The sequence below is a fragment of the Crocodylus siamensis genome, chromosome 3 (assembly GCF_052110815.1).
Source record: "Crocodylus siamensis isolate JL-2025a chromosome 3, ASM5211081v1, whole genome shotgun sequence".
Taxonomy (NCBI): Eukaryota; Metazoa; Chordata; order Crocodylia; family Crocodylidae; genus Crocodylus; species Crocodylus siamensis.
Genome location: NC_143397.1, coordinates 37571885 through 37595558, shown reverse-complemented (window position 1 = coordinate 37595558; position 23674 = coordinate 37571885). Strand labels below are relative to the sequence as shown.

The following is a 23674-nucleotide window of genomic DNA, read 5'->3' as shown; positions in this document are numbered from 1 at the left end:
TCCACAGTGATATGTAAGTATTTCAGGTTTTCTATCTAAAAATTGTAAAGCATTTGAAGTTTAACACAGGTAAAACTACTTTCTGTTCTTCCTTCTTAATTCCTATCAACCTCAGTAGACCTTCCATACCAGGCCACTTCCCTGTATCTATAGGTCTAGACAAAGAATCTATAGGTCCTTCCTCCTCCATACCTACCTACTCTCATTTTTTCTGTTTCTTAACCCTACAACCTTCTCTCCCTCCACTTCTCCATCTTTCAAACCTTCAGCCCAGACTAAGCAGCAAGTTAATTTATACACATTTTAAATGATTGCAAAGATTCCTGTCCATGCAAAAGGAGTTGTACACAAGTCTAGCTTCACCTAACCTCAGCTGTTAATAATTTAGAAGGGGGAAAATTGATGTGATGGAGGGGAACAATGCTGTGCATGTTTCTGTAAAGCTTTTCTCTGCCCTGACTTTGTCAAAATCAGTAATAGGACTTTCAGCCAGAAATGTACCTATCTCCAAAAATGTGGGGTGCAGGAGTGAATTATAAAACTTCTGTAGTTTCCCATTTCATTAATTTTGAGCCTGGGAGGAAAGGAAGACAATCCTCTTTCACTGTCTCTTTATTTGTACATTATAATGATCCCCTAGTTATTATTTTCCCTGCCTACTTAAGTATTGGATTTCTATATTCCAGTCACTAGCAGCTTCTAATAAAGGCCTGTAGTTTCATGCATATATGCGGTACATGCACACAGACCTGCACACACACATATACATACACACACACACACACACACCTTGAAAACTTTTTTTTCTTAATTTTTCCTAACAGTTGTCCTCCATAAAGATGATACACTGGGATTAGAGGTGACGTGAAATTTTGAAGGAATTGTGTACACATGTTCAAATAATCTGGGAGAATTCTACAGCCAAGGGATATGTACACATATCTCAGTATGCTCTGCAGGCTCCTTTAATCTGCTTGGTAACAGATGGCAGCAGTCCATATGGCTAACCCAGAATCCCCATGGTCAGCCTGCACTGTCAGCATGTATAGCTATTCACTCTCCCAGGAGAAACACTCCTGGGTTATTTGTCTCCTGGAGCAGCCATTTACTCTGGGATAAAAAGCCTCAACATCTGTATACTCATGGTTTCCTTTGTTTTAATTGGGATGAGTTTTTGAGCAGTAGGGTGATGGTGTTACAATTCAGGTATAGAAGCTACTGCCAAATGGTTTACCATGATTAAATCCAAAGTACTTAATCAGGACTTCAACGTCATCATTTGTTATTGTACCATTTAATTTTCTCCTCCAAGACATTCAGAAGCTTCATACTATTTTCCTATCAGGGAGCAGATTTATATAGCTAGCTATACAATGCTTCTTTAAAAATTATAATCCCTGCTTCTCCTTTTTCAGTTAAAAGACCTGTTAAGAGAATTGCTTAGTTAAAAACATGGAGAGAGACAGGTTTATGGCTAATTCTGAGAGCATCCTTTATATGCTAGCAGTATTGTGATCCTGCTGTTTTCTGTCATACACACGACAGGGGTTTAGTTTTTAAAACTCTCCATTTCAATTTAGAGAACTAAACCCCCTGGGTCATGTGTATGCAAGGTTAGGGGGCCCGATCCTTAGAGCCTACATGCCTTTCCCATGGCTGGGAGGGTGGGGGGGGCAAGCTGCCAGTGGGGGCAAGCAGTCCCTGAGCTGCAGGGGACCCCAGTGCTTCCCTCTGCAGTGGTAGCACCCCCGCCAGGTGGCACCTGCCTGCTGGCACCCAGCCCAAGTGGTCCAGGGGGGCGCTGCCATTGTGGAGGGAAGTACCGGGACCTGTGCAGCTCAGGGGCTGCGTGACCAGGGGCAGCTCGTGCAGGCAGGCTGAACTGAAGAGAGGAAAAAAAAAAAAAAGCGGTGAGGGGCCTGATCTTTTTTTTTTCCCCTCCTAGACCCTGCCTGCCTGGCTGAGCTGCGCAAGGCCTGGTGCTTCCCTCTGCAGCTGTGGCACCTCTCAGGCAGCTCCCACCCTCTGGCAGCCCACCCAGGAGCTGCCCGGGCAGCACTGCAGCCGTGAAGGGAAGCACCGGGGCCTACACAGCTCAGGCAGGCAGTCGGGGGGGATTGGAAAATCAGGCTGTTCATTGCTTTTTTTTTCTTCAGTTGAGTCTGCCTGCATGAGCTGCCCCTGGATCACACAGTTCCTGAGCTGCATGGGACCTGATGCTTCCCTCCATGGTGGCAGCAGCCCCTGGGACTGCCCAGGCCAGGTGCCAGTGGGTGGGTGCTGCCTGGGGGCACCACCACCGCAGAGGGAAGCACTGGGGCCTCCTGCAGCTCAGGGACGATTTGGCCCACCAGCAGCTTGCCCCCCACCACTTCCCCCCTGCACAGGAATGGCAGGTAAGCTCCAGCACCCCATGCACTGTCCCTGCCGCCTGGGACCACCCGGGAACAGCTGGCTTGCCCCTGGGGCAGAGCAGCAAGGTGGCAGGAGGGTGGCTGTGTGTGCTGATGGTGGGGACGATGCACAGGGCACTGGAAGCCCGCCAAGCCCAAGTATCTCCAAACACATCGGCTTCTAGCACCCTGTGCACTATTGCACTTTGTTATGTAGCAAACTGAAACACCTCGGATGGGCTTTACCTTGCTACATAACAAAGTCATTTAAAGCAGACTATGCTACCAAGCATGTAAATAGCAATGCCATTGAAGTGGGGCAAAAGGACAATTTTGTTTTGTGTACAAAGGGGCCCATAGGCTACACAATTGTGATTATTTTCCATTAAAAAAGTAGAAAGTTCCTTGGGGAAGGTGTGGGTAGTGGCAGCACTGATTTATCTTCAGCCTTTAGTGCTCTTGCAAATATTGGCAAAATTTTCATTCAATTAAACAGGAACATGATTGACTCCTTTATCTGTGAAATGAAGCAGCTGTGTTGATGGAATTAGGTAAAATGGGTTAGTGAACCAGATTTGCTTTTGCACAAGCATGAAGTTAAGTGCTGTTTCTTCCTTCTCATTTTCCAAGTTATCGATATTTGCTTAAAAGCTAGAAGAACTCCAGTTCATTTTGATGGATGCCAGTGTTTGTGATTGAACATTTTCACTTCAAGGCATTTGCTAGTGATGGAGCTGTTTCTCTAGAAACTCCGATTTCCCAGCAGCACCACCTGTTAAGTGCATTGTATTAAATTTGCATTAACAGGTTACCATGGGCAATTGTCAAAACAGTAGTTAGTAGGGGGTGAGGTGAATCACCTGTAGAGAAAAGCATTGTTCGTTGAGTAGATTAGGAGAAAAGGAAAAGAGTTGTAAACATTTTGATATGTATACTGTATCTAGGCAACAATGTAGCATTTCACAATGTACTTCAATGTCAGGAAATTCTGAAAGATTCCCTCCCCTCTCCCCCTACAGAAGCCTTGGACCAAATTCACCTTTGGTGTAACTCTAATTTGTTTGTTAGCAATGATTTTGATACAGTGGGTCTTTGCAGCCTTGGTCCTACAAAAGCCAATAAACATTTTTTTTAAATTGAAGTTTATTACTTAATATTCAGTGCACATTTTCACTCCACAGAGCAATCAAACACCACCAGAGTGGCTCTATGTCTTATGATAAATGTCTTGACAACTTGATCTCTGGAACTGCAATAACTAGTACAGGCTGGAAGCAAAGTTAAAAAGTTTAACAGTGTGAGTAATTAACCATTAAAGCAATTTACCTAGAGCAGTGGTTCTCAACCTTTTTAGATTCGAAGCACGCCTGGCTAGACTCAAGGCACCCATTGGGGAAAATGCCACTTGTTAGCCTTCCTCTGTTTCTTGACTGTGGAAAAATAATTAAGCAATTCCTATGTTGCAAAGACCTCAGAAAGACCACAAGAGGTGAAAATGTTTTTGATAATACAGATTCCTGTTTGAAATCTCTGAGTTGATCTTGTGAATCATGTGCAGGTGTTTGCATACTCAGCTGTACTTATTGCCTGGCATCCCACAACACCCTTAGAAAGATCACATGGACCCGCAAGGTGCTATAGCATTCTGACTGAGAATTGCTAACGTAGGGAGATGGTGGATTTTCCTTCATCTTAGGTTTTTTTAAATAAGGGACTGGGTATCTTCCTAAAAAAGATGCTGAAATTAAAGCAGAATTTATGGGCTTCACACAAAAATTACTAGATGAGACTAAGTGATCATAAGGATTCTTTTCAGCCTTAGATATCTCCACAGACAGTTTGTGCTTTTCTAGCACCTTCAGGTGCTACTAAAACTCTAAGCATTCCTGTATACATGAGAATGGAGTAGAGAAATTAGGTGACTTGTGTAATGTCAAGCTCTAAATTGAGCAGTCAGAAATAAAATCCTAGTGTCCTGGGTTCTTGTCCTATGTTTTACCTACAGTACTTAGAATAATGACTGTTTCACATGTAGATATTGGATCTGAATTTGGTCTAGTAAGAGTACAGGGAATAATAAATACTGTCACCCTAAAATTCTGTTCTTTTCTGAAGTTTCACTGTAGATGTTCTGTGCAAAGTACTACAGATAAAAATGTGAAGAAAGAACACTGAAAAGGAGAATTTCAAATAAGATCTGTTGCTTGATATTTGGGCATTCTTTTAAACATTTGACTGAAATATTTACCAGTCAAACTGTATATTAATAATCTTCATGAACAAGAATAATCTTAGTGTTGCATAGTGATAGTCTTAAAAGACAGGAACTAATCAGTTTAAATCCTTTGTTTTTAAAGGCAGCAATGGAGAAGCCAATTAATCAGCGATTATTTGTGACAAGAATTTTGCATGAGTTTGAAAGTGACACATTTTTTCCAGAGATTGATTTAGAGAAATATAGACTTCTCCCAGAGTAAGTATCAAGATGCATGCTAATACAATACTTCTAAATCACTCAAAAATTAAAGACTTTATAATTAATTGTGAATTGTTTTAAATCCTACTTAGGCTCTGATTACCTTGTAAGTTTTGAAGATTAAAATGTTTTGATGTGAAAAAATACCAGAGATAATGTGCCATATCAACATAGGAAGATAGTTTAATTCCAAATAATGAGTATACTAATGACATACTTGTCCAATGTAATAGAACAAATTAAGCTCCACTCCTAAAGCCAAAATGTCAGATTGCTCACATGAGTAAAGTTAAATTCATAAGCGTGTGCATGAGCATGTGTAAAACATTTGCAGCACCAGAGGGATATTTTTACTGCATTTGACAGAAAAACAAGCCTTATATTTTAATATGAATTTCTTCCAAAGTTGAGCAGATAAGCCTACAAAGCAAAGTGGTAAATATGTTTTCTTTAGCAATATGGCCCTTATTCAGGAGAGCATTTAAGTATGTGCTTAATTTTAAAGCAAGGATTTTAAGCACTTTAATTCTGAAATGGAGCTTTAAATTCTGGCTGTCAGCACCAACCATTGCATAGGGAGCTTACGCAGTTATAAACAAGTACAAATAAAACTGAAAACAATTTTGGTTCCCCAAATGTTGCTAGCCAGCACTACTCCAATGATCTGTATGTAACACATTGTGCTGTGGCATAACTGCTGTAGTAATCACAATTAAAACCAATTCTATAACAAAGGAGCTGTTTGGCTAACCCTACAGAGCTGTAGATTTAAACTTAGAGGGCAGAAGTACTCCGTTTAAACTAAAGAGCTCTTTTAATCCCTCTGTAGGGCAGGACATATAAACTATATACCCCACCCCATGCCTACAGGGATTGCCACACACTAGGGATGCATGGGCAGTAGTTTAGATAACCGCATTTCCTTGCTGAGAGAGCGTAGCATAAAAACGGACCTGGGACTCAATAGGTACTCTCCTGGCTGACACAACCCAAAGGTGTGCTGGCTCAGCTTAATGCTAATCCATATCCACATGCACTTAATTTCCACTGCTGATTGTATGGAAACATACAGGCTTCTTACAGGCCCTTTAGGAAAGCGAAAAAAGGTTAATAGCACCTTCTATCACTATGCTTTCTCCCATCTCCCAGCCCTGGATTCTCAGGTAAAGAGAGCAAAAACACCATGAGCCAAGTCTAAATATAGCTTAGGTTCTTCAGATAGTGGCCTGAATAACAGAAATAGTACAGGCAGTCTTGATGTGAAGATTTATTTGCATATTACTGAAAGTTTCAGTTGTAGAAGAAGCTACCATATTTACTTGAATTTAAGACAACCCTGAATTTAAGTTCCCCCCCCCAAGAATTAGAGTCTATATATGAAAGATTTATAAATCTAACTTACAATGTATAAAATCTAATTACCAAAGAGTTGTCTTAAATTCACCCCTCCCCCTGCCCCATTGCTGTAGCGGGGAAAGCAATGGCTGGGAGAAGATGGGGGTGGGGTGTCAGGCAGCCCCCTTGCCCTCTGCCCCACCTCCCCACTTCTTCTCCCTGCAGCCTTCCTGGCCCCACCCCCATCTTCCACCTGCACCCCCATCCCGTCCCCACTCCCCACAGTTTTTTCCTCCCCTCCGTTAGATGCTGCTTGGGCTCTATTCGTTCCTGGGTCATAGAACACAGCACATGGAAATGGAGCCTTTGCCAGGCCTTGCAGCAGCAGCAGTGCTGCTGATTGGCCAGGCAGGGAACGGTGTTTCTCTGTACTCTGTGCCTGAGAGGGAATGCAGCCTGAGCCAGAGCCAAGCTGCAAGTGACAGTGAAGGCAGGAGGAGGCAGAGCTGAAGCTGCAAGGGCAAGCAGAGGTGGGGAACTAGCAGCTGCTCTAGGTCTGACTCTGGCCCCAGCCCAGGTTCATGGCCATAGTCAGTGCTGCAGTCCTGGCCCCCTCTGTTTTGTCTGCGAATCTTAGACAGGAGGCTTTTTTCCCTGTGCTAATTGGAGAAAACACCTTGTCTTAGATTTGAGTAAATACAGTAGGTCTAGGTTCTGGGTAGGACTAATTTCCTATTACCAGTTTCATCAATATTAGAAATGTTAGAAGAATTATAATCCTTAGTGAGATCTGGGTGAACATCAGTGATCTATCTATCAGCAGCGAAGTCGTTAGCATCTTGCCTTTTCCCATGTTGCTTCTTGAGTTTAATAGTATTTATGTTCTTTCCACCTTGCAAGTAATCCATTTATTGCCTTGAAATCTGCCAAACCTAAACCCTGTGCTAACTGTAATGAAGCATTAACAGCAACAAGTTTAGTTAAATTAAGTCAGAAGGCTTTTTTACTACGTCTTCGTCTACAGTCCTGATCTTCTGACACTTTTTTTTGGGGGGGGGGAGGGGGGAGAAGTGAGAGGGAATTGCTTCTTTTATATGCTCTGTTAACATCAGTGTTTACACACATGCTTAGACCTTGTGCAAGAAAACAAACTGCAGTAAGAAATCTAAACTTCTGACCACTGCCGAGCTCAAAAAATCAACATGCAAATGCTGCTTGGTCATTTTAAGTTCAGCAACTGACCACAGAACCTGAAAGAAGAATTGCAGCACTACAATCCTGCTTTAATGACTCCATTCACTTCACTTCATTGTGCAGCAGTATGTCAGGTTTATGGCTGCACTCTTGAAATTAATGACTGCTGGTCAGTTCCACCAATAATTATACAGTTAAATAGAGTATAGTTACCTTACAATGTGGACAGTAGAGCTAGAAAGTTCCTATGCACTTAAGCAGTTTATGTACTTAACCAATATGCAGATAACCACTGTTTGTTGTAATGTAAGTAGTAAGCAAAACATTGGGAGCAGCATCATATTATGCAGTTAATCAACTTAGACACTTGCCTGATATTCGTATAAGAGATTTGTTTGTCTTCCAGTGAAATGCAGTTCCTTTATCAAGCTAATTGCATGTTTTTAAATGTTATTGGCTAGTTCATTTTTGTTCTACTTTTCTAGGAAATTAGCTTTACTTAAATAGATACCCTTTAATCAGTTCGTGAAAAACTAGAGATTTAAGATGACTAATTATTTCATATTGAAGAAATTTTGCTATAACTGGATAAAAGGAGAGTTGTTCGAAAGACTGCAACATTCTTCTAGTAAAACCTGTAGGACATCTTTACATTGCACCTGTTTCTGGCACTGAATAAATTTAAATGATCCATATCAGTATATCATCTCTATGTTATAAATATATTGTTAGCACTTTGCATTTTTTTAATTGGATTGTTTTTTTCAAATCTGTAGTTAATATTGTTGTCTTTTATTGATTTGACTCCTCCTGCCATAGTTTTTCTTGATAGAGACCTACATTAACTGCTGTCCATGTTTAGCATACACTTAGTAAAAATTAACCTGTAATCAGTAGTTTCATGTTATAGCATTTTGGTTTCCTTTTGCCAGTTTTCCACCTGATTAGATCAGTTGTAGATAATTTGTAGTGATGTGTTGTTCATTTTAGGTTTGTTTTTTTTTTCCTTCTCAGATTCCCAGGTGTCCCAGCTGATGTCCAGGAGGAGAATGGCATCCATTACAAATTTGAAGTATATGAAAAAACTGTCTAGACACAGTTATTATGAAATTCTTTATACTAATATAAATGGGCTTACATTATCCATTAAGATCACTTATACTGATTGCATAATTACTAGAGAAATTGCACATTTTTCCTGCAGTTTTGATGAGGGATAAAATGCAGAAATATATCACCTTCTCATATGCGGTAAATAAAAAGTAAACATTAACTTTTTTAATGGACATGGGCTAAATTATTATTCTTATTGTAGAATATAGCTATTTAAAAACTTTCTTCTTCTATTTAAAAACTTCTTGGGTAGAATTATATTTTATGTAGATACCATCAGCCTAGTCCTTTTGGAAACTGTTCAAATTGGAAAACCCTTAGACATCTCTGCCATCAAATTTTATCATAGAAAACAGTCATACTAATGTATTAGATGATTTTATCCTAAGAGATATACTGTAGGTAAGGGTTTTGCAAAAAAGAAACAAGGTCACTGGTTCAGGCCTCTTTGCTCTGAAGTTAATGGAAGTTTTATGTGAAGAAAGTATGGAGCTCAAAAAGCCAGATCCCAAACACTAAAGTCAACAGAAAGAATTCAGTGGACCTCGGACAGAATTAAGGCTTTAGTGAAAACATTTGTGTTTTTTACTTTAGTTCCAAGTAGTGTGTACATTCCTTCAAGTTTACTATGAAGCATGCTGAGAACTCATGCTTACTGGATTCAGGCATGAATTTTTGAGACTCCTGTTTTCCAAGTTTACAAACAAATGTGTAAGATAGGTAAATGTTCCCTAGAAGAACAGCACTGACATGTTTTGAGTATGAAAAGAATAGTTGTATTCAATAAATGACAGGATTGGCAACTAACCCATAAACTAATTTGCATACAGTATCATTGTATTGGAAATTCTAGTATAAAATGCATTAGGAAGAGCTAGATTATTTTCATTGTTTTTAAACTTCCAGACCTTTCTTGGTGATGAGAGGTGGCATCAATCCTCATCTGTGACCAGTGATAATGTCTTCAGTTTACTATTATTATGAATTCCCTGTTAATGTTTATAGAAGTGGTGGCCATATAAACATAAAATGAGGAAATATGACACACAGATTATATACATTAGATTATATATAAATTCCACAAATACATAAACCCATTCTTTTCATTGTTTTGGTTTACGTAATCACCAACATTTCAGTAAATAACAGTCTTGTTTTGTGTATTTGGGTATAATTTGCATAAATTGGATGCATTGTGGCTCCATTACACTCTTCCTGTAGGCTAGGGACAGACATTCAAAAAGCCTGAGCCTGAATTGACTCAATCTTTGCAGGTTATTCTAACCTGGCTAGGCTAAGCCAGTTTGTAACTGAACAGACATCCCAGAAATGCAGGCACATGCCTGCAGTGGCTCAGGCTATAAGCCAGGGGGTACTAAAGCAGCCCTCTCTTCCCTTCTCAAGTGCTGAGCAGAGGGGGGTGTGGCCAGGCCCTGGCAGAGTACTCTGATTTGGGAGGGGTCTCCCCCCCCTCCCCCCCTCCAACCAGCCCAGCAGGGAATTGGTAACACTGTGTTTATCATCCCATTAAGAAAACAACAGAAGGACATTACCAACTACCTGTTGATTCTGCCTTTGTCCCATCTGCCACACGGACCATAGCCAGCATGTGGTCTGCTAGCTAATGTTCAGAGTTTTCTGTGTAAGGCAGAGGGAAGGGGTCAATTCCTGCTGAGCAGGAAGTGGTGAGGTGAGTAGAAGGAAGCCAGGCAGACACCTGCAGTCTCCGCTGAGCTGCAGCCAGGGAACAGAGGGGAGGGGCCAAGCCTGCTATGGAGCAGAGAGCCCTGCCCAGCCCAGCCCAAAGAGCATGCCAGGATGTGGGGAGTCTGGTTTAACTTAAACCAGCAAGGGGTTTGGGACAGACATTGCATAAACCGGTTTGACCCAAATTAGTTATGTCTGATACTACATTCAACCAGGTTTTCTCAAACTGGTTTCAGCCATTTTCAGACTGATATATGCGCACTGAACATCTGTTCTGTTACAGATTTAAACCAGTGTCGGCTCACTTAAACCAGTTTATGTGTAATGTCTGTCCCTAGCCTTAGTATTGAGATACTGGGTTAAAATTACATAAAAGAGAATTTTTTGTGTAAATTATGTATGTCTAATTGTTGAGAAGAACCTGTCAAAAATACAAGTTTAATCGTAAATTTCAAAACTGTAAACGTGACAATCAAAAGTCAAGTTACAGTAAAAGTTGCTTTTACAGCATCTTTTCTGAGATATCCCCAGAAAGTTATTTCTATACATAAGAATAGACAAAAATTAAATAAGCTGTTTTTTCAAAAGTACAATTTCAATGCCTTGTTAAAAATTGAGGACTGCTCTTTAGCTTAGTCCAGAAATATACTGAGGTCTTACAATTTGCTGCCTTTTAATCACTTCAATAAGTACTCAACCTCTTAAAAATTAGACCATTAGTTGCAGATTTGAATATAAGTATGTGGGCCCCAATCCTTCAATGTGGTAAGTACTTCTTGCAAAATTCAAGTGCCCTTAACTCCCATTCAATGAAAACTGTCATTCCGAAGATCAACCAGTCAGCCTATATGTAACTTAAAGGCATGATGACGGGTAGTGGCCCCTCTCCTGCCTTATAGGTGTATAATCTGAGAAAACCTTGAGCATGCCTAAAGAGCCATGCTGAAATAAAGCCAGGAAGCTTGAGGTTGAGCAGTCCCAGGAGACAAAGTTTTTGCATAATTGGCCTCTGGCCCCACCCTGTATCCCACCCCTCTTCCCCCCCACCTTCCTTCCCAGATTCATAAATTGACAGGCTGGAGCCCTTGAATAATTGAGTAAAAAATCACTGTCCTTTCTATTCCCTCCAACCTCCCCCATCAACATAAACATTTCAGGGAATTGTGAGTTCACATCCTCTTTCCCATGCCTTTTATGCAAAAGGCCATACATAATATTTATAGATGTTTTCACACCCTTCATGCCTTTAATTGAAAATGTAGCAGACCTCCAATCATTCAGTTTTTATTCATTTGCTAACTTTTAGCTTTGATGAAAAGTGCTGGATCGCAAGCGAATTTGCAAGGAAATTCAACTTTTCCATTGACTTGGTTCTCAGGTAAAGCTTTTTGATCCTTTTTTTTTTCTTGTAGAAACTGCAGTGAGAGTTTACTTTTGTTTACATAGCCCAGGACTGTACATCTGGTGACTTACGGGTTGCATGCAACCTGCAAATGGTTAATTTGCGGTCCCCAGGTTCCTACCCAGCCACTGGTCCCACCAGCATTGCTCCAGCAGCCAAGGTCTCCAAGCTTCTCTTCCCTCCTCTGGCTTTTACTTCCTGCCCCCGCAGGCCTCAGGGAGTTGAGTGGTGGGGCATGGCAGAATCCATTATGCTATGGGAGCTTGTGGGCAAGGATAGTCACGCAGGGTTGTACATTAGGGGAGCCTGTGGCTGGGGAGCTGAGGATGAGGCCTGGGTGCATGGTGCAGCTGGGAGGGTGTCCATATGTTGTGTAGCCCAGGGAGCCTGTGATTTTTTTCCAGTATAGCCTTATAGCAACTTAGCAGTTGGACAGACCTGACATAAACTTTCCTTAGTCTACAACAAATGTTCCATTTTAATAGATGTGGGAGTGAGTTTAACATCAAGTGTTATGTTTTTGTACTTTGTTTTCATTTATAAGTTAATTTTGAGTTTGTTTGACCAGTTTTAGGCTCATCATTTATTTGGCATAGAAAGAAGTCCTGAATAAACAACCAAATGATGAGCTTTTGCTTACTGTACCAAATAAATAGAGCCAGACAACAGCATTATGCTTTAACATTCTAGGGTCATTGATGCATTTTACTGAAAATTTCTAAAATAGGGTGTGTTAGCAGCTCTACCATGTTAAAGTTGTGTTGCAGAGCTCAATTGTAATTGTAATCTAAATGAAGACTATAAATCCTGACTGCTGTTCCATAGAATCATAGAAACATAGGGCTGTAAGGGACCTCAGCAGGTCATCTGGGATGCTGACAGAAGGGATGTTTTGTTGCACACCTGGCCCCCTGAAGTGCTCTACAGCCATGCCCTGACAGAAGTGAACAGCTGCAGAGTGCTTTAAAAGTACCCGATCATGTGACAATCAGAACCCTCATTATATGAGGGTTCAAATGAAGGTGCTTTGGAGTGGAGCTCCTTCATTAACTTCTGTCAGTCCCTGCCAGAAGCAGGGCCAAGCTGATGTAACCAAGTCCTGCCCCCAGTACTGTCTTCAGAATGGGAGAGGGAGAAGGGAGGGGAGCGAGCTCAGGCTGGGGTTTGCCACTGGAAGGTGGGGTGGTTGGACTGAAACCCTCCACCTTGGCTTAAAAATTGAGCTGGGCTTTTCCTGGTGGGGGGTTAGGCCAGGGCTGTGCTTGGAGCAGGCAGCTGCAGTGCTGGGAAGGTGGGCTTACAGTGAATTTTGAGGTGGCTGTAGCCCTGGCCCAGTACTCCCCACTGGGAAGAGCCCAGCTCCAGCCTGTAGTAGCAGCCCACCCTTGCCCCACACATACAGACTGGGGGGCACATGCCCCCTATGGCTCCCCTGAGGGTGCACCTAATGGCAGGAACTGCTTCCCCCCTCCCTGTGTCCCATGAATGAGCCTCTCATGGGTCTGTCCCACCCCCTGCCCTGCCCCACCCCCTCTCTCACTGCAAGGGCCTCAATCTGCCTCTTCCCTCCCCCACACCTCCCTCCCCCAATGCTACCCTCCAAGCTTCTGGGCTGCATATCAGCAATTGGATTGGTATCGGCCAGTATGGCTAATTAATAATCTGCCATTGGTATCGACCCAAAAAATCTTTATTGGTACACCCCTATCACCCCTATACTTAACAGTGCACTGAGACTCATACCAGGCTGCATAACTTACACACACACACACTGTACTCTTAGGCATTAGACCAAGTGACTTAAGAAGACAGACCCTAACATCACTATTAGCCATAGAGGCAAGAGATGACAAAAATCACCTGCTCCATCAACTGTTAACTGATGACTGGAATAGGTGGAGGCTTAAAAGTCGCAAACCATTTATACATGAAGCCCACTAGCTTCTGGAAAAGACTGGGAATGCTGAGCCAAATTTATGGTTGGAAAATTTATGCAATGGAGTGGACCAACCACTGGGAAAAGTCACACCTATCCCTACACCAAACAGTCTCCCCATTGGGTATGACCTTGACAGAGAAGCATGAGTCAAGCTGAACAGACTGAGATGTGGATATGGATGCTTCAAAATATTTTGCAAGATGAACATCTTGGACAGCCCCCTGTGTGAATACAGTATCCAACAAACAGCACAGCACTTAATCGAAAGTTGTATTTTTTATAAGTGCTCAGATGGGACAGATGGAATCCGCACATTGAACAATAATACCAGACAGTGGCTCACAAATCTGGAAGTTGATATCTGATGCCATGCAAAGAAGAAGAAAAACATCTTTGATCTTATTTCTTTAATGACCCTTGTGGGACAGAGAGGGGTTATACATGGTTTATGAAAATGTGTCCCTTTGGTGAACTGAACTTTAATAATATATCTTATATCTGCCTTGCTCATTTCAAATTGGTACAAGTGCCGTTTCTTTATATAATACACTTTCACTGTGAGGCTAAGTAGAACCTCAAATAATTGCTGCCTGATGTTGCTTGAATTAGGGGAGCAGGGTGACTTAAATTAGCATATTTGATTATTTTGGGACAAATGTTAATAGTAAAAGTCACCAGAAACTTAACCATCCTTCAGCCTTGAAAGTTACTGCAAATGAAATACACTATAAATGTATTTATTTACTGCTACTGCCTTTACCAGTGTTGCTTCTCACTTTCATCTCTTTAAAACCTTTTTTTTAAATCTGACCCAGTAATCTGACTGCACCCAGAACTACCCTTCCCTCACTGCCCTTCTCTTCACTTTGTATCAGGGGAAGCTAGCCATTAATATCCTGCTTGGCTCTGTTGAATTTCCTTTTTCTTTGCTGTCCTGCATTCTGCTTCACCAATATGAACTATATCTTTCATGGCTTTTTCTGTTCATCTTAAGGCCATATTCCTTGTAGCCTGTAATTTTTCTCTTCTGACCCAACAGGTAATTATTCTGAGTCAGTCTTCAAAATACAAATCTTCCAAAAGATTTTTTAATCTTAGTTTCATCCCTCTGCCTAATCCAGTGACTGCCATTGGTATCGACCCAAAAAGTACTGCCTAATTGGTATTGGCATTGGTATCGACCCAAAAAGTACTGCCAGTACTGCCTAATCCAGTGACTTTCCACCAGGGTGCCATGGCACCCTGAGGGACCTGCCAGATCTTGAGATGGGTATTGCAAGGTGTGAGTAGATAAGCAGATAACTGCAGGCTCAGGCTTGTCCCTGACTAGCCAATCTCCCATCCCCACTATCCAGCCCCTCTGCAAGGAAGTAAGCACTGTAATATATAAATTAGTTTTTGAAATTGTGAGTGCCATTCAATTCACAAAAGTTACGGAGGACACTACAAGTCTAGAAAGGTTAAGAACCACTGGCCTAAGCAGTCTGAGGACATACCAATTAAATATGATACTCTGCTAGGAATTTACATACATGCAAGAACCAGTGTGACCCATGGTATGTTTGGTGGTAAACTATATTTCTTATAAGATATAGAACTTCAAATATTTGTGATAAGAATACCTTGTATCATCCTGCCAATGTATAGATAAAAGTGAAAATTGTATCGCATAATTACATAAATGAAAGTTGTCCCAAAATGTTACTATTAGTAGCATTTGGTTTAACTCTAGTCCCCACTTCTCTATTCATGAATAAAAATTGAAAATAAAATAAATACCCTACAATAAATAGAATAGGTCTTTGAGGGATTATGATGAAACTCAGTGAGTGAGTCTACATGTGCAATTCATTAGCCTGAATTTTCTGCAAAGAAAATTCAAGGTCATTAAAGTGCTCCTGGATGCATTTCTACATGTACGCCCCCGTTGGGAGCAAATTTGCTCCGCATGGTCTTGTTTAGATGTGCATGGGCGTGTGGTATGTGGTGCTGGAAACATGTCTGCAGTGCCACATACTGCACAGTCAGCTGTTCTCTGTGCTGCAAGTGTGTGCTGCCTGTGCATGTGCTGCTCCATTTTTTTTCCATGGATTTTTTTTGACTCATGGATATCCAGGGGTCAAAAAAACCCATGGGAAAAAAACCCATAGCAGCACTGCAGCTGCCAGTCAGGCTCTGTGCGGCCATTGCTGCAGCCCCAGGAGCCCCCCAAGGCCCCAGGTAAGGCTGCTGAGGCCAGCACAGAGCTGGTCCCAGCCTCCCCTACCACCCCTGGGGTAACTTGCATGCCAAAGCATGCATGGCATTCCCTGGGAACAAGTAGCTGTGGCACAAGGTGTGCTTCTGCTATTTGTCCCCAGGGAACAAAATGTCTGTGCTCATCTGGACGTGGCCCATGGGAGCAGTTTAGTCCAGGACTGCTCCTGCCCCCGTGCCCTGCTCTGGCCCCGTGCAGCAGCCAGGGGCACCTTTAGGTTCCCCCGGGTGCCAGCCCTGGGCTGCCAGGGAAAATCAGGGTCAGGCCTGAGCTACAGGGAGCAGAGGCCAGCTGTCTGGAAGTCGGGGACAGCTCCCAGCCGTGTGCAGCTTGGGATTGACACCCAATTCAGCAGTGTTGGCTTGGGGCAATGCCCCATGTCCAAGGATAGGGATAAGCAGCATTGAGATGGGGGCAGATGCAGAGGGGAAGCAGCACCAGGACCAGAAGGGAGATGCAAGGGAAGCAGGCCAGGGAGTCGGCAGGGAGACAGCACCTGGACCAGGGTGGGGAAACACAAACGGGAAGTAGGGCCAGTCCCTGGCACTGTTACCCCCAATTCTTCCCTGGATCCCAGTGCTTCCCCTAGTCCCAGTGCTGCTCAACTCCTGGCTCCCCACAGGTACAAGCCAGGAGCAGGAGCCAACTGGGGCATGCACTGCAGGGCTGATGGGGAGCTCTCTATCCCCTCAGCCCTGCTGCTGCCCATGCGGCACATGCCCCAGTCAGCTCCTGCTACCCATCCATCCCTGTGGCAAGCCAGGAGCTGAGCAGCTCCAAGATGGGGGAGTGCTCTGTCCCGGCTCCCAGCGCTGCTCAGCTTCCTGCTCCTAGGGGGAGCTGGGAGCTGAGCAGCACCAGAGCTGTGGACAGCACTCCCCCACCCCCTTTGGCCCCTTGCTACCTAGGCTGACTGGGAGCAAATTGCCCCTGGTCAGCATCTACATGTGCACTACAGTGCAGTAGTGCCATTAATCTAATACCTGTATTTGTTGGTACTAGAAAATGGCACAATCTAAAGGAAGTTGACAAATCTAAAGAAAAATGGCAGGCACACTAGTTCACTATACATTTAGTTCCTAAATTTTTCAAAAAAGATGCATGGATACGTATGCATCTGTTCACATAAAAAGTCTATATAAATTATTTAGCAGGTTCCTTGTGTTCAGAGGGTTAGTGTTGAACATATTCTAAAATCAATCCTTTTCAAGTTGTCTCAAGTTGCAAAAAATAAAGAACATGATTGCCTGTCTCTTGTAAAGGTTATACTTCTTAAAATCTACATGGAGATTTCTTCAAATTTTTACTCATAGCTGCATTTTGCTGTTTTCTCCAGAGTAACAGAAACACAATTGTCTAGTCCACCTAGGCAGGATTCCACTCGGTTACATTTAGTAATGTTAAACAGCTCCATGACTTTCCTATTCCCTCAAGTGGAATACCAGGACACTTCTACATTGTTGCTTGAAGGAAAAAATAGCTTGTCCCAGATATAACTTTTCCACACTTTGTTTACTCCTCTATTTCATGATGCTGCAAGAAGCCATAGCTTTTCATTGTGTTCTAATAGTGGGGGAAAGTGTCATGTTTTTTCCTCAGCTCTGTGCAGCTAAGTGCAATGAATAGCATAGCACAGTGAATGACAGTATAATTACCAGTCACCAAGAGAAGTGTAGTACAGATATAATTTAATCCCCCTTATTCATGCTTTCCTAGGAACAAAGTGTTCTAAACAGGTTAAAAATTAAATTTCAAAGACTAATAATGGTGCTAGCAAGACAACTAATACCAGAAGGTTTGCAAAAAAGGGTGAAAAAGCAAACCACTAAAGTTTTTTAATCAGTATGTTCCATGACTAAATGGAACTTCAGGGTATGCTTAACGTTTAGGAATGCACTCCAGCACATACTAAAGAAAGATGTTTTCTTAAGCCATACTAAGCACTTTGCTGAACAGAGAGAGAATTAAGCACCTGCTTACGTACTTTGCTTGATGAAGTCTGGTTTGAAAAGGCAGGCTCCATGAAAAATCTTTAATGTAAAAATCAGGGTAGAAAGTTTGGAATTGAGAAGTCTATCACTTGTTTTAGGGTTATAGGTTGTAGCCATGCTGGCTAAGGACATAGGCAGACAAGGTTCTTTGGGTAAATTTGATATGTTTTATTAGACCAACTCAAGGACAAATTCTTCTTTGCAAGCTTCCCAGCACAGCCACCCTTTGTCAGGCCGAGGAAGTGTCTGCAGTTGGTGTGTGCTCTTCCTGGATGGAATGAATAGTAAAGAAGCCAAAGGCTGGTGTGCCTCACTTGTTTTACCAAATTCAATGCAAAGGATTTTTCTTCATCAGTTAAACTTAATGCATTGTGATACCCAATGGCAATCTTTATGAAAAATAAACCATTATTAACTAACCACTCTTGTCAATGAAGTAGGTCAGTGGTTTTCTGTGTTTTTAATTTTTGTATTATGAAGGTGATTCACATGAAAACAGCATTTGATCCTTAAGGCTGGGGCCGTAAGTTACACACAAAGCAGTTTAAGTGGTTAGAAACCGGTTTAAACCAGTAACAGAAAAGAAGTTAAGTGCAAGTAAACTGCTTTCAAAATGGCTGAAACTGGTTTAAGATAAACCTGGTTGGATAAATCAGATCAGACTGAATTGATTTAGGTCAAACTAGTTTATGGAATTTCTGTCACAGATTCCCTCTCAGTTCAAGTTAACTCATAGTCCCCCAGTATCCCAGGATGCTTTGCATCCCCGAGCTGTGCTGTCTGCTTCAGTAGAGCAGGATTGGCCCCACTCTTCTGCTCCCTAGCCAGAGGACTATCACTTCTCCAGCTGGCTGAGAACAGGGTGGGGGGAAGCCTGGCTCCAGACCCGCCTGCCTGGTTGGGGGAAGCAGCCTCTCCCAGGCTTTTCCCCCCTGCTCCCTGCACCACTGGAGAGTGGGGGCATGACAGACTGAGGCGGTGGGGGGAGGGGGGGGTTTAAACCTACTTCCTAGCCTGCACAGGACCCCAGCCAGGTTTTGCTTGGCCTGGGGGAGACAGCTCCTCCCAGGCTTTTCCCCAGTCTCTGGTGAAGTGGAGAGTGAGGGGCATGGCCAGGCCCTGGCCTGAGCTGGCACGCTAAGGCAGCGAAGGGCCTGGAAACATGGGAGCAGCTGCTTCCCCTTCTCCTCCTGCCAGGCAGATCCCAGCTGGGGTCTCATGTGGGCCAGGGAGGGAGTTTAAACCCCGCTCCTCCCTGCCTCAACTTGCCAGCCTAGGACCTGGTCATGCTCCCCGTCATTCTCCACTCAAGTGGGAAGTGAGGAGGAAAGCCTGAGGGGCTGTTTCCCTCTCCTGGCCAGGCAAACCCCAGTTGGGGTCCTGTGCAGGCCAGGGTAGAGGTTTAAACCTCCCTCATCCTCCCATCCACCTCAGCATGCTGGCCCTGGGCCCTCCAGGAGCAGGGAAAAAGCCTGAGGGGGGTTGCTCCTCCTCCCTCCCCCAGCCAGGAAGACCCTGGCTGGGTCAGTGAAGGCCAGGGTGGGAGTTTAAACCCCGCCCCATCATACTCAGGGCCTGGCTACATCTCCCCTCTCCACTCAAGCACAGAAGGGGGAAAATCTTGGAAGGCTTCTCTCCCAGCTTCCCTCCTTTCTGTTTTGCAGTGGCCAGCAGGCTGAGGTGCCAGTTCTAGCACCTCCGAGCTTCTGGCCTGAGGCTCTGCAGGCATGTGGCTGTATTTCTGGAATCAAAAGTGAATCTCTGTTCACATGCTTCTCAGTTCAATTTATGCAGTTTAAACTACCTGCAAAGATTGATTCGATTCAGCCTCGGGCTTTTTGACTGTCTCTACTTAGCCTGGAAGTTCATATGCTCTTAATGTTTATTCTTCCCCTGCAGCCATAGGGCCCAGTTATCCTGCAGATAAGCCTCCTGGAGGAGATAAAGTTATATAAAAACAGGCATTCTTCCATGGATCCACTTATACTAAGCTATAGCATCAAAGAAGAGAAATTGCTCCTTAAGCCAAACAATAACAGGAAATAAGACTCTATTTTGTATATCCTCAACTTTATCATTCTTGTGCTGAGCTGCAGTTGACTCCTTCACTAACTAAACACTGGTATTCCCTTTTCTGCAAAGTAATTTTTTTCATGGGAAGTTTAATGCTGGTCTGAGCAATAGTAACATGTTGCAGCATGTTACATATTTATAAGGAAGCATGTCTCTCATAACCAGGGATCCGGGTTTTCCATTTCCCACAGGAAAAACAGAAAACCACAGAGGGGCAAGGGGCACTGCCAGCCCCCCACCTCAGCTCATTCTGTGCCCGCTCCCAGAAGCCGGGTGGCGGGGTTGAGGGCTGGAGTGTCCCTTTGCAGGCCACACACGTGCCACGCATGCCAAGGGACAGGGGGAGTTCGCACGTGGCAGCCGCCACCACCGCTGCACCACTGCTGCTACACCTTGCACCACTTACCTGTGGCCTGTTGCAAGGTTCCCTCTAAGCTGTGTGTGTACACGGCCATGCGCAATTTAAAATCTTGCTGTGCACTAACTTTTTAATGCCGTGCACCTGCCCTAGAGGAGCTGGATGTAGATAAGCCTCCTGGAGGGGATAAAGTTATATAAAAACAGGCATTCTTCCATGGATCCACTTATACTTATCCCCGAGGTGTGGGCGGAGACAGGGGCTAGGGCTGAGGCTGGGGCAGAGTGCCCCCTCACTCCCCAAGGCGAGCAAGGGGCGGGGGCTGGCACCTGGGAACTGCTCCACTCTCCAGCCCCAACACCAGGTGCCTCCTAGCTCCCAAAAGCCAGGCAGGTGCAGGGCCTGGGGCTGGCACTACCACTCAGGGGAGCTACATCCTCAGCAAGAGAGATCCTTCCTAGTCTGACCTATCTCTGCACAAAGATGTATGTAACTAAACTGCTTGTAAAAACAGTTTCAAAGACTGTAGGTAAAAGAAGCGGTGTTTGTTCACAAGTTTATGAGCCATAGGGGTGAGGGGACGTAGAACACAGGACAGCAATTGAGTTAGAATCCTGAAAATGCAAGAAATCCCCCCAAATCTTTACATGCAGCTAACAGGTAAAATACCCAAAACACCAAGAACATCCTGTAACCTGCCAGAGGCAAAAGCCAAGGAGGGGACAGCACTGCTAATGCCCTAATACTGCAACAGAGAAGTAGTATCTAATGTATGCTCAGCAGATCCTGAGAAAATGACTATGCCTCATGATACAAAGGAAGGCAGTTTTCTGATCTTTATGGAAATCTAACCATTTCACAAGTCCATTTCTATTTTATTGTTTATTTTCAATTGGGAAAAGTTAAAATATTTTTTGAACTGATGATGCTGAAACCTCTCCATCATGTAGAAACATTTGGCTCTGGTAATGTTAAGATTCATTTCATTTGGACTTTTACAATCTATTAATGGAACACTATTTTATAAATATATTATATTTATTATTTATATGATATAGGTATGAAAAAACCCCAGGATTTAATTGACTGTGTTGAGTTATGACCGTAAAAGGAATATTCATGGTTACAAAATGCACAGTACTGGTTATAGCATTAATTTACTGTAGGGGAAATTAAATGTAGGGGAAATAAAATGGTGACTGCTTGGGGAGCATCAGCACAAATGCAGGCAAATAAGCACTAATAAGCAGTGAGTAAGAAGGTAATTCTGGGGCGGACCAAAGCAGCATGCACTGAAAAGGGGAGGCGGGACCAATTCCGGAACGGACTGAAGTGGCGCACTCACGAACCGAAGGCATAGCGGTGGCAGTGCAGTGGTGCTGGCAGCCGCAGCTGTGTGTGAGCGGAGCTGTGGTGTAGGGTGGAGGTGGGTGAGCAAGGGCTGTGCTTAGCTCCACTTGCCCTGCAGCTGTTTGGCCACCACCACTCGTGCTGCCTCCACCATAGCAAGTGGCCACCTGACCCACAGCCATTTGCCTCACTGCTGCCGGTCCCACCATTCTTGTTGTTGCTGCTGCCACAGATCCAGCTTGCCAGGAGCACTGTGGTCTGTATCTTGCTCTGGGCATAGGGTAAGCTTAACATTCCTTGCTTTACAGGAATGAATGACACAGATAAACACAATGAATACATGGCATTAGCCCAATTTTCAACTGATGTAATTCAGCATAGCTCCACTGAAAGGATGGGATTCTGCTGCTTTATAGCTAACCCTATCATTTGGTTTACAATTCTTTAAAAGTAAAAGTAAATTCTCCCAATAAATACATGGGTGGAGTGACATTTCTGAACACAATTTGAAATACACGTGTGCCATGACATCATTGGCATTAATTCTCTGAGGGCATGTCTACATGTGCAAATAATCCAGGAGTAATTTACTTGCAAGTAAACTATTCAAGAGAAAACTCTCCAGGCCCATGTCTACATGTGCAGGGATGTGGGAACAGATTTGCTGTTCCTAGCACCTGCCGCTGATGCCGCTGGCTTCTTCGGCCACTCGCCCCCCCGCCACTGCCAGCTTCTTTGTGTCAGGGGGCCCCAAAACTATTTCTTGTAAGGGGCCCCAAAAAATTGTTGTCTGACTCTGCCCCCAGGAGCTGCCTGCTGCTAGGACAGGCTCTGCTACCAAAGCCCAGGCAGGGACAATGTCCCCCTGCCCCAGCAGCAGGGAGCTCCTAGCCCCCTCTCTGCTATCACAGGGCCCAGGCCATAGTTTCATAGTTTGTAGGGTCGTAAGGGACCTGCGCAGATCATCAAGTCCAACCCCCTGCCATGGGTCCAAGCTCTGCAGTCGGGTGTCTACATGTGCGCTATTGCACGGTAAGTTATCTTAAGTAAATTTGCTATTTACATTTGCAGGTAGCAAATTTGCTGGTAGTTAGAGCCAATTACTGCACAGTAAGCATCTGCATGTGTAGACATGGATACCTACTGCACAATAATTAGATCTACTATACAGTAAAGCACCTCACGCAGACACACCCCGAGTGTTGCAGGAATAAGCTTCATGCAGATTTTTAATTTATGTACATTTTTACAGTAAATACATCAAACATTTAAGAGAAAATATTGATTCTAGATCAAGGACTAGCAACCTTTTAACATCAGACTGCTGCATCCAAGAGGATCACCATGGGTTACTGATTCCGTCTGGGAAGTCCCTACCAAGTACCCGCACTGACATGCTACTGACAGAGGCATAGCCTCATCCCTTCTCCCCACTACTGTGCGAGATGCCATTCTTGTTGGGGGACAGTGGTGGTTTGGCCAGCAGATGGGGTTACCGCAGGAGCTGCTAAATGTAGGCACTCTCTGACTCTCTGCTACTGCAGCTACCACAAATCACCTGTACTGTCAAGTCATGGCCAGTAGCAATCAGCAATGGTTAATTCAGTAACAAGAAAGGCGGTAACTGAAGTAGTGGGCTACACCAATTCCCTAGCTGCACACAGCTCCCCCACAGCAGTGCCGTCTCCCATGGGTGGGGGTGCATAAAGTTGATGAGGGCACTGAGGTCACTGTGATGCAAACTCCATGAACCCCCAGCTGTCCCACTGGCTTTAGGAGACTGCCACAGGCTGGATCCAATTTCTTGGTGGCCTGCATCTAGAGCCATAGGTGCCAGCCCCTGCTAGAGGAAACCAGAAGCTTTGACCAGAACTAAATAGACAGGTTTGCACTACACAGGACCTGGTATCTTCCAACAGGGATGCACATTCTTTTGCTGGAAAATTCCTGGCCAGCTCTACTGTCAGTGAAGTATTAAGAAGAGCAGAGAAAAGGTAAGAGTGATGGATCCTCAGAGACAAAAATTGGGAAGGACTGATACCACCCTTTCATATAATATTTATAATAATGTATACATGGTCAAATC

The 23674-nt window shown here is 43.7% G+C and overlaps 1 protein-coding gene across 1 annotated transcript in view; it reads left to right on the top strand.

Moving 5' to 3' along the window:
* DHFR (dihydrofolate reductase) overlaps positions 1–8684 on the top strand; it is a 36164-nt gene extending 27480 nt beyond the window's left edge. The window contains exons 5-6 of the mRNA XM_090038176.1: positions 4751–4866; positions 8413–8684. Coding sequence (XP_089894302.1) covers positions 4751–4866; positions 8413–8491 — 195 coding nt within the window. The 3' untranslated portion in view covers positions 8492–8684. The remainder of the gene's footprint in view (positions 1–4750; positions 4867–8412) is intronic.
* Positions 8685–23674: the final 14990 nt, after the last annotated feature.